Below are 14,574 nucleotides of genomic sequence, written 5' to 3' on the forward strand. Positions count from 1 at the left end.
TGGGTGATGTGGGACAAGTCACATGCACTGAGCCTCAGAGGATGGCAATGGCAAACCTCCTCTGAAAAAAGTTGCCAAGAAAGCCACATGTTGAAAGCACATAACAACAAATTATAAGACTGTAGATGTGTGCAGCTTAGTTTTCTTCCTTGCTACTGATATGTCTTCTGAATTGCTAGGTTCCTCCCAGTTGAGTGAATAGTTAGATACTTTCCACTGTATTTCAATAATAATAATAATAATAATAATAATAATAATAGCTTTTTTATGGCTAATTCCAATCCATAAAAAAGAAAATTGTAGGAATGACATACATTCTACTATACTTTTGGTAGTCATTATAGTTAATATTATTTCCACAGCTCACAACACCTAGCAGCAACTGAACATGATTGTATAAGGAATCAAGGCAAACAAAATCTCACAGAATCTAACTGTTTTGCCTTCTTCCGTTTAATACTAAATAAGCCCCGTTTCATTTTTTTTATTTTTTGGGGGGATGCTTACATAATAAAACTATGCCATTTCTTATAACTCTCTTCATTTTTTACCTATTTCTTTAAACATTTCTTTGATCATTATCTGGGTAAACACTGTTAGTTTTAGTGTTTACATATTTAGGTGTCAAAAATATGGAAAATAACAGTAATATTAATGAAAAACAAATTAATGGAATTGAGATCTTTACAGAAAATGTGTCTCTTTGTTTCACTTAAAATTCCTAAGAAGAAACATGCATCTACTTCTGTCTGTTATTTCCTTTAGCACAGCACAACATCTTATGCACACGTTCAAGGTGCATGACAATTCTTTGGCAGAAAACTGCCTGATGACATTTAACTGAAGGGCAAGCAATAGGTGGGAAAGCTGGACACTGATTTCCCAATTTAGCTCTTCATATTTTATCTGATGAAATGGGTTTGCTGCACTGCCAACATCTGATTTAATTTTAAATGTCGTTTGCCTAAGCTCTTGTTATTTTGGCACATATTTAATTTTATAAAATTGACATGTAAAACTTGATCATCCTTTGTCAACAGCTTAGGCATTCTGCTGTTTATTGTATTTGTTAAATAATCTTTTCCACTTAATTCATATGCATATTATTATGGAGTGGTTTCTAAATTTCCAATCTTGCTGTGGTTTTAATTGTACAGCACAAATTGAAGAATTTACAGTGCAGCCACTTCAATAACAAACCCAGTGAGCTACCAAATTCTCACTACTCAGTTTTAATTTAGAATCATATTAAATGATAACTCTGCCAATGAAGTTAAATAATTGATTTGGAAGGTTCTTTTAATTGTACAGGATTATTTAATAAACAAAGTAATTTACTAGTTAATTTCTTTCCCCTATCTGTATACAGTTCACTGAAAGCACAATAAACAAACAACAAATTAAAAACAGTTTTTGTTATGTTTTAAAGGACCTATGACATTTTATCTCAGAGATCTAATGTGAATTACAATTAAGCAACAGTAATTTTGATGGGGTAAAGTGTATGAAAGCAAGGATTAGAAGAGCAAAGACAATTTCCATGCAAACAATTAACCTTTCTTACCCAGCTGGCAGGTAGTAGGGCAGTGTGTCCACTCGCTGAAAGGGGTTACTACACAATCCTTTTTGCATGGAAGCAGACATGGGCGAACTGTTTCTGGTCTGATGGATTCTGGGCACCTAGGGACACAATGGTAAGTGTGACTCACAAGAGCCTCTTAAAACATGAAAACAATTAGGTAAAATGTCCAGCTATTGAGGCAGCAAAGAATATTGGTGAATTTTCTTCTCTCCAAGAAAGGAACAGGAAAGGAAGGTGAAGTACCACTTGTGGGGGGGGGGGTGGACCATCACGCCCCATGACATTTTTGTTTTGTTTTATTTTAATTATTGAATAAATAAAATCCCACTTTTCTCCCAAATTGAGACTCAAGGCAGCTTTTCTAATGAGACTTTTCTTTTGATGATATGGCTAAAATGTGACATCCTTAGTCACCTTTGTTTCTAGGGAGAGTTTGCACATAATCTGCTCTAAAATGCATCTTTTTAACAGTATGGTTTTATCAGAACTTTTCTCCATCACCACATTTCAAATGAGTTTATTCTTCTTCTGTCAGCTTTCTCCACTGTCCAGCTTTCACAACCATACATAGAAATGGAAAATAAGATGGCATGGACAATCCTAACCTTGGTATTTCATGATATGTCTTCACACTTCAGGACCTTGTCTAGTTCCTTCACCTAGTTGTCTTCTGCTTTCTTGACTGCAGTCTCTGCTCTGACTGAGTGCAGCCCAACTGATAATCTTTCTATATCTCTGATATTTTCTGCTAGTATTATGGTGTCAACTGTATATGTTAGATTGTTGACATCCCTTCCTCCAATTTTTATGCCTCCCTCCTCTGAGTCTAATCCTGCTTTTCGTATGATGTTCTCAGTATACCATTTAACTAGATCGGGTGACAGAATGCAGTCTTGCCTGACCCTCTTTCAAATTGGAAACCATTATGTTTCTCTGTATTTTTCCTAACATTATCCTCTTGTCCTAAGTATAGGTTACACATCAGAACTATCAAGTATTATGCCGCATCCATTTCTTTAAGAGTGATCCATAGGTTTGAATGATCTAAACAAGCAAATGCTTTGATATAGTCTATAAAGAACATGCTAATCTTCTTTTGAAACTCCTTAGTACATTCCATTATCCAGTGCATGCTTTCTATATGATCCCTAGTACCTCTTCATTTCCTGAACCCAGCTTGGACATCTGGCAATTCCCACTCCATATATAGTGTTCTATATATGGAGCACATTACAGCGGTGCAAATGGGATGTAATAAGGCATTTGTCACTGTAGCCAGAACTGACTTCTCAAGGAACAGATGCAGATGGGGTACTCATTTTAATTGTGCAAAAGCACTCCTGGCCACAGCTGAACCTGGGTATCTAGGGTCAGATCCAAGTTCGGGAAAACACCCAATCTGCGAACCAGAGAGTCCAAGGAGAGTGTAACTCGATCCATCCCATGCTGAATACCTATTCCCTAATCTGCCTTATGAATGACCATGAGAACCTCTATCTTCTCTGCATGATGCTTCAATTTGTTCACCCTCATCCAGTCTCTTACTGACAGCAAACATTGGTTTAGTAGAGAAACAGCTTCCTTGGGATCAGATAAAAAGGAGAGACAAGAGGTCTGTATCACAGTATACTGATGACAATGAACCCTAAAAATCTGGATGGCCTCTTCTAACAGTTTCATATAAATATTAAACAGCATGAGGGACAGACCCAAGGCCCCAGGAATACTTCTGACTAGTTCCCATCATGTTTCAATGTGAGTAAAATACCAGGGCTTTTCTTCCCATCTTTCATAGCTTCAGTGAGTTTTGTGCAAATAGACATACAAAATATCTTCTGCTCTCAAATATGCTTTTTTCACACAAAAAAAATCTATAATCTTACTCAGAAGGGAGAAAACCTCTGATTATTTATTCTTATTAGAACTAAACAAAGATTTACATCCCTGTTCATTGTCCAATAACATGGCCTGCACTCTACATTTAGGATTCTTATTTAGGCTTGCTTGAAAGTAAATCCCATTGAAATCAGTGTGATTTACTTCTTTAGTGGACATACATAACTGATTTTTTAAATAAAAGTTAACCATTATGTAAAGGGGGGGGGATCTGATTTATTTAAAATACGACTAAATGCAGGTATCTCCCCACTTGTGTTTTGTGAGTTAGGATTGCATCCAAGTGAGAAAAATTATATGAAATGAAAAAACAAAACACATGACTTGTTTCCAAAACTGATTGAATTATTATACTGGGATTCCTTAGTAAATCTGTGGTTATAATTCATATAGATCACTTGTATGAGAGGGGGGGAAATTATCCGACTACTTAATCTTACTCATTGCATTAAAAAGTGACAGGATTGTTTCTTGAGTTCTCTTCTGCAAACAGAAAAAAGCTTGTACTATTTGCAGAATGGGTTAAAATGAGGGATGCAAATTATACTGATTTTCTTTTCTTAATGCAGGCTTCTTTAGGACACCAATATTCTAATTGTTTCCCAGTCCATTTGGAAGACATTTTGGGGATTCAAGAACATGAAGAAATCAATGAAAACTCCTTCTTGCCTTCTGCAGGTGGGAGCATCCTGAGACTGCAACTCCACTAAAGGGATGTGGCTTCTCATATTAGGTCCACACCAGCGTAAATAAAACCCTTTTAGCAACATGTAATTCCATCCATTATGATGCACTTTCCAAAGGTGTTCACAGTACATCACCCTTCTCACAATGACTACCCGGCAGGATTATTATTATTGTTAACTTGTTGCTAATTGTTAATTGCTAAGTTCCAGGATGGAAGTATGAAGAAAAGGACACAATAAATGTGTGCCCACTTAGGCACTGTCATCAAATCCAGATAGAGGCTGCCTTTTATATATTCTTGTTCAAAGACATTTTCACCAACACATTCCACAAATACATCTTATCCTGAGTCTCAGTTACCTAATAATCCTTGACTACTGAGACAACAAATAATGTCTGTGTAGTGAAGATCTCAGGCTCCCACAGTATAATAAAAGATATGAATAAAATTCATATGCTAGCAGTTTTTAATTTGAATTATGAGACAGAGGTTAAAGGGGACTTCTGTACAATGATGACCAGTAATTCTAACCAGAACTGCACAAAGGAATTACCATTCCAAAGTCTTAATTTCCATGTAGACAGATGGTTAGAGGAACACTCACGACAGATAGAAAGCATCCAACCAATCATGGCCTGACGCAATGACAAGTGTTTTAAAAATGGTAGGAACTGAAGATAAATCACACAGTACAGCTTCTTCAGCATATATATTCTTGTGTAAATTTCATAACATCAAACCATTTTTTCAAAATAAAAAAATCCAAGGGCAACACTGAAATGCATTATTTTAATAGGTTTGTATATTGTCCTCAGATGAGTTCTTGTTATATAATGTGTTGGGGGGGGGGTGCTTTGTTTCCATTATTTCTTCAAAATTTATTTCTAGGCACTATTCATTTCTCTACCCACTTGGAGGTCTGTAAAATGGGAAATGAATTTCCTTCCAAGTTACTTCCTTCCAAGTAACAGGACAAAAATCCTCATTTCATAAATTCAGCACTAACGTAAATTGAATATTCATGCAGATATATAAATCATTTTTTAAAGTTACCCTGCGGTTAGGCATTGCCACAGCAGCTTTTAGAGAAACATTGGATGTTTAAATTTTCATGAATAGGCTAACGCAATACAATAAGCAACACTATCACAAACTTTTTCCCCTTCTCATTATTGTGATTAAATTCACAAATCCATATTCGAGCACAGTAAGTCTCTAACAACATAAGCTCTACATGAGTTAAGGAGGATCAAGGACAGACAGCTTAGTAATGGTTCAAGGGCTAAGAGCTTACCTTGCAAAGACATACATCTATAGAACATTAAAATCAGCAATGACAACTTAAAGAATGCTATATATCAATAATCTTCCATTTTCTGCTACAAAATGTCTATCAAATATCTTATCTTTGTGCAAGCATGTTACTATATATGATATGAAGAATACTAACAAATTACCATATATACTTGATTATAAGTCGACCTCATGTATAAGTTGAGGGCAGGTTTTGGGGACAAAATTACGCATTCTAATATAACCAATGGATAAGTCAAAGGTAAAACTTAGGGGCATGTAACAAAAGTTCTAAAGGATGAAACAAAGGAAAACAATGCTAAAGAATTTACAAAATTCCAGTAGACCTAACTGTTTGTGCTCACACTAAAGTCTGGATTGATGACAGACTAGAAGGAGGGAAGTGCTTCCAGGACAGATTGTGCTCTTGCTTTTCACCATGGGATGATTCCCCCCCCCCTTTTTTTGAGTTAAAGTGCAGAACTTACATTGACACATAGATTAGCTGATACAGGTTTTTGGAGTCAATTTTTTGACTAAAATGTCTAGACTTATACATGACATTTTGACTAAAATGTCTAGACTTTTTTTTTATTTTTATTTTTGCGGGGAGGTGTTGCATTTCAGGACTTTTTTGATGAAAACTTACCATATATACTTATATGATATAAGTCAAAACATTTAAGCCCAAAAATGGGCTCCAAAATCCCCGGTAGACTATATACGGGTCAATACAATAATACTGCTTTGTGAGCTTTGGAAAAGCTGATGGAGAAGGGAGGGAGGAAAGAGAGAAGGGGCAAGAAACCAGAGGTCTGTGTCCCTCTTTTTGCAAGCCATCAGCCTTGGGGAAGGTGGTGAGGAAGGGAGGGAAATCGTAGGTTTGTGTCCATATTTTGCATGCCCTTACTGTGGTCCTTGGGAGATGTCCAGAGAGGAGGGAGGTATGTGATGGTTTTCCCTGCCATTTAGATACTTTGTTACATGTCCCTGAGTTTGACCTTCAACTTATCCACGGGTCATGTTAAAAATCTATGATTTTTCCTCCCAAACCTGTCATCGACGTATGCATGAATTTGAATTATACATGAGTATATTTGGTAATTGAAATACAAAACATTATTTTTGCATGCTTTTGTGCAGAAATTTGGATTTTGTGTGTACAAACCAATGATTTTTCCTGAAAATCATTTTTTTGCCAAAAAAAAAGTCCCTACAGGTGCACATATGTGTGTGTGCATAAACAGAAATGTTACCATGTGTAAAAACTCTCATGATCTCTGTCCAGTGAGGAGAAAACTTTCCAAATTCTTAATTCTTACTTGCAAGAACAGAGTATGTGAAGATTTACAATTTGTTCTTTTAGGGCTACTGTGGGGCTGGACAGTAAAAGCCAAGCTAGAAGATACATGCCCTGAACATGCAGAAGGCAAAGATCTATGCACAGCTAGAAAGAAATTACAGAATTCCTTTAGCAAATATGGCAGCAATGATAAAGATTCTGAGGAGGAGACAATTCAGGATGTAGGAAATAAACTCTTTAAAAGTATTGGAATGAAACATCATGGGGTGGCTGATCAAGTATTTGAAACATTCTTACTTCTACTCAATTCTCATCTTGTGGCATCTATCATGCCTTTTTCTCTTGAATCTTGCTCACCAAGGACAGCTAATTATGAGCACATTCAGGTCTGCACCACCCACTTTGGACCTGCAATAGTTTGCTGGTCATTAGCACATTGCAAGGTGCTCTTGTTTGCTTTCTCACAATAACTCAGATTCTTATTGTATAGTGTTTTACTACACCACAAAGGTGAGGACTGAACTAGATGGTCTCGATTAAGTAAAAAGATGTCCTGCAATATCCATAGCTCCATTAGCAAGGGGTCAAAGCAGCACACATTTCTCTCCTGGTGTCAACTGTTCTTTTCTAACACTAAAACTTAAAAGGAAAATCCAATTAACATTCTATTGTCTCCTAAATGTTGTGAGTCAGCTTAAATGCCTAGCTTTCTACTGGAATAAGCCCAGGCTCCTTCCTCCTATTCTCTACTGGACTGACATGACAAATTCCTTGGAATTTTGCTTAGCTTTGCTTTAAAATATCCTATCCTTTACCATAGAAAATTAGCATTTTTTTACATTCAAAGAAGAGACTTTTCACTGAGAAAATTTAAGGTTCCTTTGGAGTCTTATGTCTCATTTAGAGCTAGTTTCTCTGTAAGATTTCAATAAAAGCACAAACCTCTGTCAAAAGGGCCTCAGTTATCCTGGGTAAATTCCATCCCATGTCTTTTTTTAAGTGAAGCAGGAGACGACAGACCTTGCTTTTAAGTTCAAATCACAAACGTTCACTGTGGATATTCCATATCGTGTGTGTGTGTGTTTACCTAAAACATGTGTGTGTAAGGAGAAATTGTCTGTCAACTTATGGCGAACCCATACATTCCACACGGTTTTCTTATGCAAAGAATGATCAAGGGTGGTTTTGACAGTTCCTTCATCTGAAATATAGCCTACATTGCTTGGAATCTGTTGGTGGTCTCCCATCCAAGTACTAGATAGAACTGAACCTGCTTAGCTTCCAAGACCTGACAGGATCTGATACCTTTAGGGTGTAATCAAAATAAATTGTTGCCTTCATCACCATGCTAACTTTGTTCGTAATGGCACATGATTATTTTTAGTAAAGCATAAATGTGTCTACTATGGAATAAAATTGCCTTGCTAGTTCACTGAATCTCTGTGTTGAGATTCTAAAAGGCTTTAACTTCTACCACTTCAGTGCCTTTGCATTTGTTCTATCTATGTGCTGCTGCAGGTAACAAGAACAGCTATACAGCAGGATAGGAGCACATGGTGGACTCAGCAGATGATGGACTTTCCTTCAGTGGAGGCTTTGAAACTGAGGTTGGATAGCCAAGTGTATTAGCTGTCTACACTTGCATGGCAGACCATATGTCCCTTGCAGTTTCTTTCAACTCTTTGCTACTATGCACTCTCTCCCCTGGTACCAGGAAATCCTACACCACTGCTGGTGTGCTTAGAAGCCAGGATAAAAGAGGCAGGAGAGAAGAGGCTCCTTTATAGCTTGGCTTATTATAAAATAGGTCCAAAACAGACAACTATATAAACAGATCAAATCCTCTCCATACCCCACTGCACTAAGAATAGGTTAAATTACACATTTCAGAAATCTCAATAGATACAAGCACTTTTAACTACAACTACAGAATGTTTCATATCTGCTTGTTGCTGTTGTTGTTTTGTGTCTACAAGTTGTTTCTGACTTACAGTTACCCTAAGACACACCTATCATGGGTTTTTGTGGGGTTTTTTTTTTTTGCAAGTTTCTTCAGAAGGGGCTTGCCATTGCCATTCTCTGAGTCTGAAAGAGTGTGACTTGCCCTAGGTCACCTAGTGGTTTTACATGGCTGAGCTGAGATTCAGGCTCTGGTCTCGAGAGTCATAGTCCAATGAACAAACCACTACACCACGCTGGCTCTCTCAGAACTGCATCTCTTCTATATTCTGTTTGATCAGAACACTCCTCTGATATCTTAAACAAATCTGAAAACTTTTGAGTGGCACTTAAGCACAACATTTCCTTTCTTTATACTTCTCCTTTAAACTGTGTATGACACAAAACATGCCAAAAACAAGGACTGATAAACTTTGTGCTTATCAATGGACACTAGACATTCCCTGTGTCACTCAATTAATCTCATTAACCTAAAGCATTTTAATTAACTTTACTGGAGTCAACGTAGTCTGCTCATTTTAGCAAGATTGTTTTGAGTGATACAATAAGAATTAAAACTAGTCTGAAATTCTCTAGACTCATTAACTGTCCAAAAAGTAATTAGCAGTGTCTCAATATGTTTTATTTTAAGAAATATCTGTAGAAACACATGCTTGTCAGTTCTCTGAGCTACCAAAGAGAAGGAGGTTAGGTTATACATAGGGCTGAATATGTAGTTTATAGCCATATTTCCCCCCAAACAATGGTCTCTATATAAGTCGACAGTATGGTTGAGTCTTCATACAGGTTGAGTCTTCCTTATCTGAAGTGCTTGGGAGTCCCAGGATTCCACAGCACTGGGCTATGGCAGTTAAAGTAATGTCAAATGGCACTATTTCTGCAATGCAGATGTAGTTATAAGATATCTTGGAGATGGGACTCAAGTCTAAACACAAAATGTATTTATGTTTCATATATATCTTACAAATATAGCCTGAAGATAATTTTATACTTCTCCAGTACTCCTCCAATGCTCTAAAAGAGATAAGAAGACCTACTAGAACAGAAAAAAGAACAACCATGGTAGTCAACCAAAACCCAATGAAAAGCCCACAAGTAAAATGTGTGTTTCTCCAATTCCTTAATCATTTGGTTTGTCCTTTTCAACACCTTCTCCAGCTCTATAACATTTGTTTTGAATTGAAGTGAACAGAAGTAGAAATAGTATGTCAAGTTGAGCTGCACAAAAAATTATATAAAGACATTACAATAGTGGCATCTCTCTCTCTCTCTCTCTCATATATCTATTACGTATATTCCTAATTTTCTCCAGACATGGAATTTTGTCAAAGTACATGGAATTACCATGGTTACTGAACCATTCATCATAGCCCCAAAGTCCTTTTTCTGATCACTAATCATCAGGATCTATCTATCTGAAGTTAGGATTTTGTTTCAATTGTTTTTGATTTGTTTTGTTTTGCTCTGCATCACTTTACACTTGTGTATGTTGTATCACACTGAGTTTTTAATGCTCCCTGGTTAGGTGAAATGTCTTTAGTGAGTTTCCTTCAGGTGAAATGCCTTCAAGCATATTACCTTCAATAGCCCTCTTTGTCTGAATCATCAAACAGGTTTCATATATGTCTCTCACCTTCATAGGAGGATAAGGAATGAGCCAATCCTGAAATAATGTGATTTAATAGCATATGTATGCTCCCTATATGGGAGACACTGCTTGAAGACACATGAGGAATTTACCATTACATGCACCCAGTGTTCTTCTATCTTCTCTAGAATGAAACAACGGGGGAATCTCTTCTCATTCTGTCTCATGCAGTCACCTATTTTGTTTAAAACTCACAAGAAGCTGAAAAAAGCCATCTTTACAGGAAGAAGGATGGTGGTGTTAGTAGTCATAATAGGTTGTACACCAACCTGTCAAAAAGGAAAGTGTACAATTGTCCTTCATAGATTTACGGGAAGCTAAAACTATGAAATTGGTTATCAGTTTACATCAGGGCAATATATACCAATGACTATGGCCATTGTACCTACAGTGGCCTGCATTTTTGCACACTACCTTTTGGCTGGGATCTGGCCAGAATTGTTCTTCACACACAAGACTTTCCTCATCTGCATACCCACTCCGCAGGTTGCCTCGCCATTCCATTTCATTGTAGCATTCAGAGCTGTTATCAAGATATTTTCTGAACAGGGGCTCCATGTGGATGTTTCCCAGTAGACCAAGTTGCAAGAGTGATCATTACACAGGCGATATTCTTGTAGCGCACGAGCAGGAGGACATGATTTTCCACCTGTATAGGATAAAAGCAAAGCATTTTGTGCTACTGGTTTTCTGCTCCAAACACATCAGGTGCAATTCAGTTCATCTTTCTCTTTCCTGCCACAGTAAGTGGCCTTAATAGACCCACATGCTCTTGCCATATCATGTCAAAAGACTCAGGGTGATGGTGGTGAGGGAGATATGCAACACAGCTAATGTGGAAGCTTCAGAGTCAGCAACTTTCAAGCGTATTAAATACTACTGTTCTCAGTTCTGAAGATGTATGCCTTGACTTAAGCATCATTGACTTTGTTGCTGTTGTGTATGTTCAAGTTATTTCTGACCGGTAGTGACCCCAAGGCAAACCTACCACAGGGTTTTATTGGGAAGATTTGTTCAGAGGGGGCTTGCATTTGCCTTCCTCTTAGTCTGAGAGAATGTGCTTTGTCCAAGGTCACACAATGGATTTCCATGTCTGAATAGGGATTCAAACCCTGGTCTCCAGAGTTGCAGTCCAGTGCTCAAATGATGATGCCACATTGGCTCCATCACTGACATCAGTGCTCCTTAATCTGAGAACTCAGCCAGCAATGTTATATCACACTGTGTTTGGTGAGATGTAGCACTTTTAAACTGTATTTTATTCTTTTAATGAGTAATGTGTTTTACTACTGTAACAGTTTAATTCTATTTTAATATTCACTTTTGTACATTTTAATTGCATTTTAAAGCTGTAAGCCACATTGAGTTCCAACTTTGGAAAGAAGTGGAATAACAACCATAATCATAATCATCATAATAGTAGGACTGAATAATATCTATCAGAGTCACATCTGAATTGACACTGGAATCTGGCCCTGCTTTCAGTGGAACTGGGTGATTTCTTGTGTCTCAGGCTTTAGAAATGGATCCTGTAAGTTGCTATATCTGCTGAATACTCAAAGGATCAGGTTTTTGTGTTTTTTTTAAAGAATAAATCTTTATGGGTAAGTCATAAACAGAGAGGTGGAAGAGAAAATGCAGCCACACAGTGCCAACATTGATGGCAATGCAAGTTATTGAACCTGAATTCCTCAGCTGGTGATTAATTATCTCTCTCTGAAATGCCAAAGATCTTAGAAACCAGGAGGAAATTACAGAAGCACAAGCTGATATTTTTTCCATTGCTTTCCTAAGACTGCTGTGTTGAAATGTCTGTATAAATATTCAGTGAAATAATGTTGTAGTAAAATAGCAATATCAAGAGCAACAAAAAACTCTGGTTATGAAGATAGAGAGACAGAGCACAACCAAGTGAACTCCATAGCTGTTACACACAGCTGTATGTTGTTTCATGTAATAATCAGAGAATTGAGTAATGATGTCTATTGAGCAGAGGGAGCTAAAAATGTTAAATTTAATTCCTCAAGATGACCAGCTAGTACTACTTCAGCTCAAGAAAGTATATAAAAATCTCTTGCCACATGTTTGTCTTTTGGCATTACAGTATATGAGAAAAATAGAAATTAGGAACACAATGCCTGCTTCAGGCTCAGAAAATCAGTTTTTAAACTCAAAATATATGAATGTAAAACACTATAATCCAAAGTGATGAAAAAGACAAGCAGTACTCTTAAAACAGAGGTAGAGAAACTGTGGTCTTCAGAGGTTTGACTCCATCATCCATCAGTCCTAGGCAGTCAGGGGTAACTGGAAGCAACTGAAATGATACCAATTTGCCACCCCTATTTTCAACAATATGTTTAAGTAAAAATGGCTCTAAAATTGGAGATTTCCAAGCCCTGCCAGATCCAACCCAACAGAGTGGAAGGCTGGAAGGAACCGTATTATTTCCCATTTGTCTGCTTAAACTGTTTCCCACCCATTAATGTTAATGGGAAGGAAATGAACTATGTCCAATCTATCTTGTTTGGTGGAAATGGTAGGGACATATAATAATAATCTTATTAATTATTATTATTATTATAATGTTTATTTATATAGTGCCATAAATTTGCATGGCACTTTACAGGCATCAACAAAACAATATATAACCTGCCAATGACATACAATCTAAAAGTCACGTGGAAGGCTTTGGATTCTTAGACCTCCAACTTCTCCCAGCCCACCTCCTTGACCTGCTGCTGTTTACTTTTACTAGTTTCAGGACATTATCAGACAAGGGAAATTGGATGTATAATCCAATAGCAATCCGAACACAATCATGGGTTTTAACATTATTGCGTGATAGACTACCGCATGTAATTTCAGGCAATGGAAAGTCAGTCCGAATGCAATCATGGGGTTTCACGTTATTGCGTGAGAGGTGATCACTCACAATTTTGGGCAATGGCAAGCTATTTTCGGGCAATGGGAAGTCAGTTCGAACGCAATTCGAATTCACGTAAATTCACTGAACTAGCAAATTCATGTGAATGCGTTCTGGCTCCACTTTCTTTTCATTCGAAATTAAGAGAAATTCCTCCCTAGTGATAAACTCCGCAGAGACATAAGGTCTGCAGTGGTTTCCTCAGGGACTTGTATGAACCATCTGGACTTAAACCTTCTCTTTAGGAGGCACCTGAAGTTAGATTTCCTCTTTAGGACAGAACTTTTTCTCCACCTTTGGAGAAATACAAAATATTTCGAGCATTCTAGGATGGTCTTTCTGGGATTAAAGGACTAAAGCCTCAATTTTAAAAGAAAAAAAATCTTCCATCTTTCCTACAACATGTGTAAGGTTTTAATGATCAAACAAATAGATTCTACCCTGGTGCTATCCAATACAGTATATGGCAGGAGTCTCTATTCAAAAGGCATGTGTCTTTTGATCAGCATTATTTTATTTTTCTATTGGAACTTCAGTTTGCTTCATAAAAATTGTTTCACTTCTAGTCTTTTAGGGGGCAGGGAAATATATCTCCATCTCTGTTTTCTTTATTATCTAAAGAGCCCCATTTCCTTTTTTACATTTTGTACAAATAAAGCCTAAAATCTATTAATCTACAGATAAATGCTGGTCAAAGAAAAGACAGTACCTAAATGAGCTTACACTAAGGTCCATAAATTAGGTGAAACAATACAAATGGACAACACTGAAGTCAAATCCAATGAAAAGAAGCAGTATTTTTTAAGCTTTTATTCTCTTTTTTCCTCACAGAATTGTGATATGAAATATTTAATGTACCATTCAATATTTAACTAACGTATATACATTTTTAAATAATACACTATATTTTAACAGGAACATACACAGCCTTAATTAATATAGTTTTTCTCTTGCATTTCTTAGTAGGCTTTCCTGGATTTCTGCATTGTAAGTTACCTTCAACATTACTTGGAACATGCATCATCATTTAATTAATTCCTCTGTGTAAATTTATCTTTTTTAAAAATCCAATATTCTGATGTATTAAAAAGCTTCATTAAGTCATGACTTCAATGTTATCAGATACAATTTGGCAACAAAGTGGATTAATGAATATTTGTACAGAGCTTTGTAGGTGCAATTTTCCCCAGTGATAAGGATTATTAATTAGTATTATTACAATGGGGCTGGAAGCTAATCCAAATGGTTCTTCAGGGAAATGTGAAACAGCACACAGCCT

General features: G+C 36.8%; 1 protein-coding gene across 1 annotated transcript in view; it reads right to left on the bottom strand.

Annotated features, from left to right (window-relative positions):
- The window catches only part of THSD7B (thrombospondin type 1 domain containing 7B), a 628,673-nt gene that overhangs the window by 253,186 nt on the left and 360,913 nt on the right, over positions 1-14,574 (bottom strand). Inside the window, exons 9-10 of the mRNA XM_042446231.1 lie at positions 10,784-11,018; positions 1,565-1,680 (exon numbers count right to left, since the gene is read on the bottom strand). Of these exons, the coding sequence (XP_042302165.1) occupies positions 1,565-1,680; positions 10,784-11,018 (351 nt within the window). The remainder of the gene's footprint in view (positions 1-1,564; positions 1,681-10,783; positions 11,019-14,574) is intronic.

This window comes from Sceloporus undulatus, chromosome 1 (assembly GCF_019175285.1).
Source record: "Sceloporus undulatus isolate JIND9_A2432 ecotype Alabama chromosome 1, SceUnd_v1.1, whole genome shotgun sequence".
NCBI classification, from domain to species: Eukaryota; Metazoa; Chordata; class Lepidosauria; order Squamata; family Phrynosomatidae; genus Sceloporus; species Sceloporus undulatus.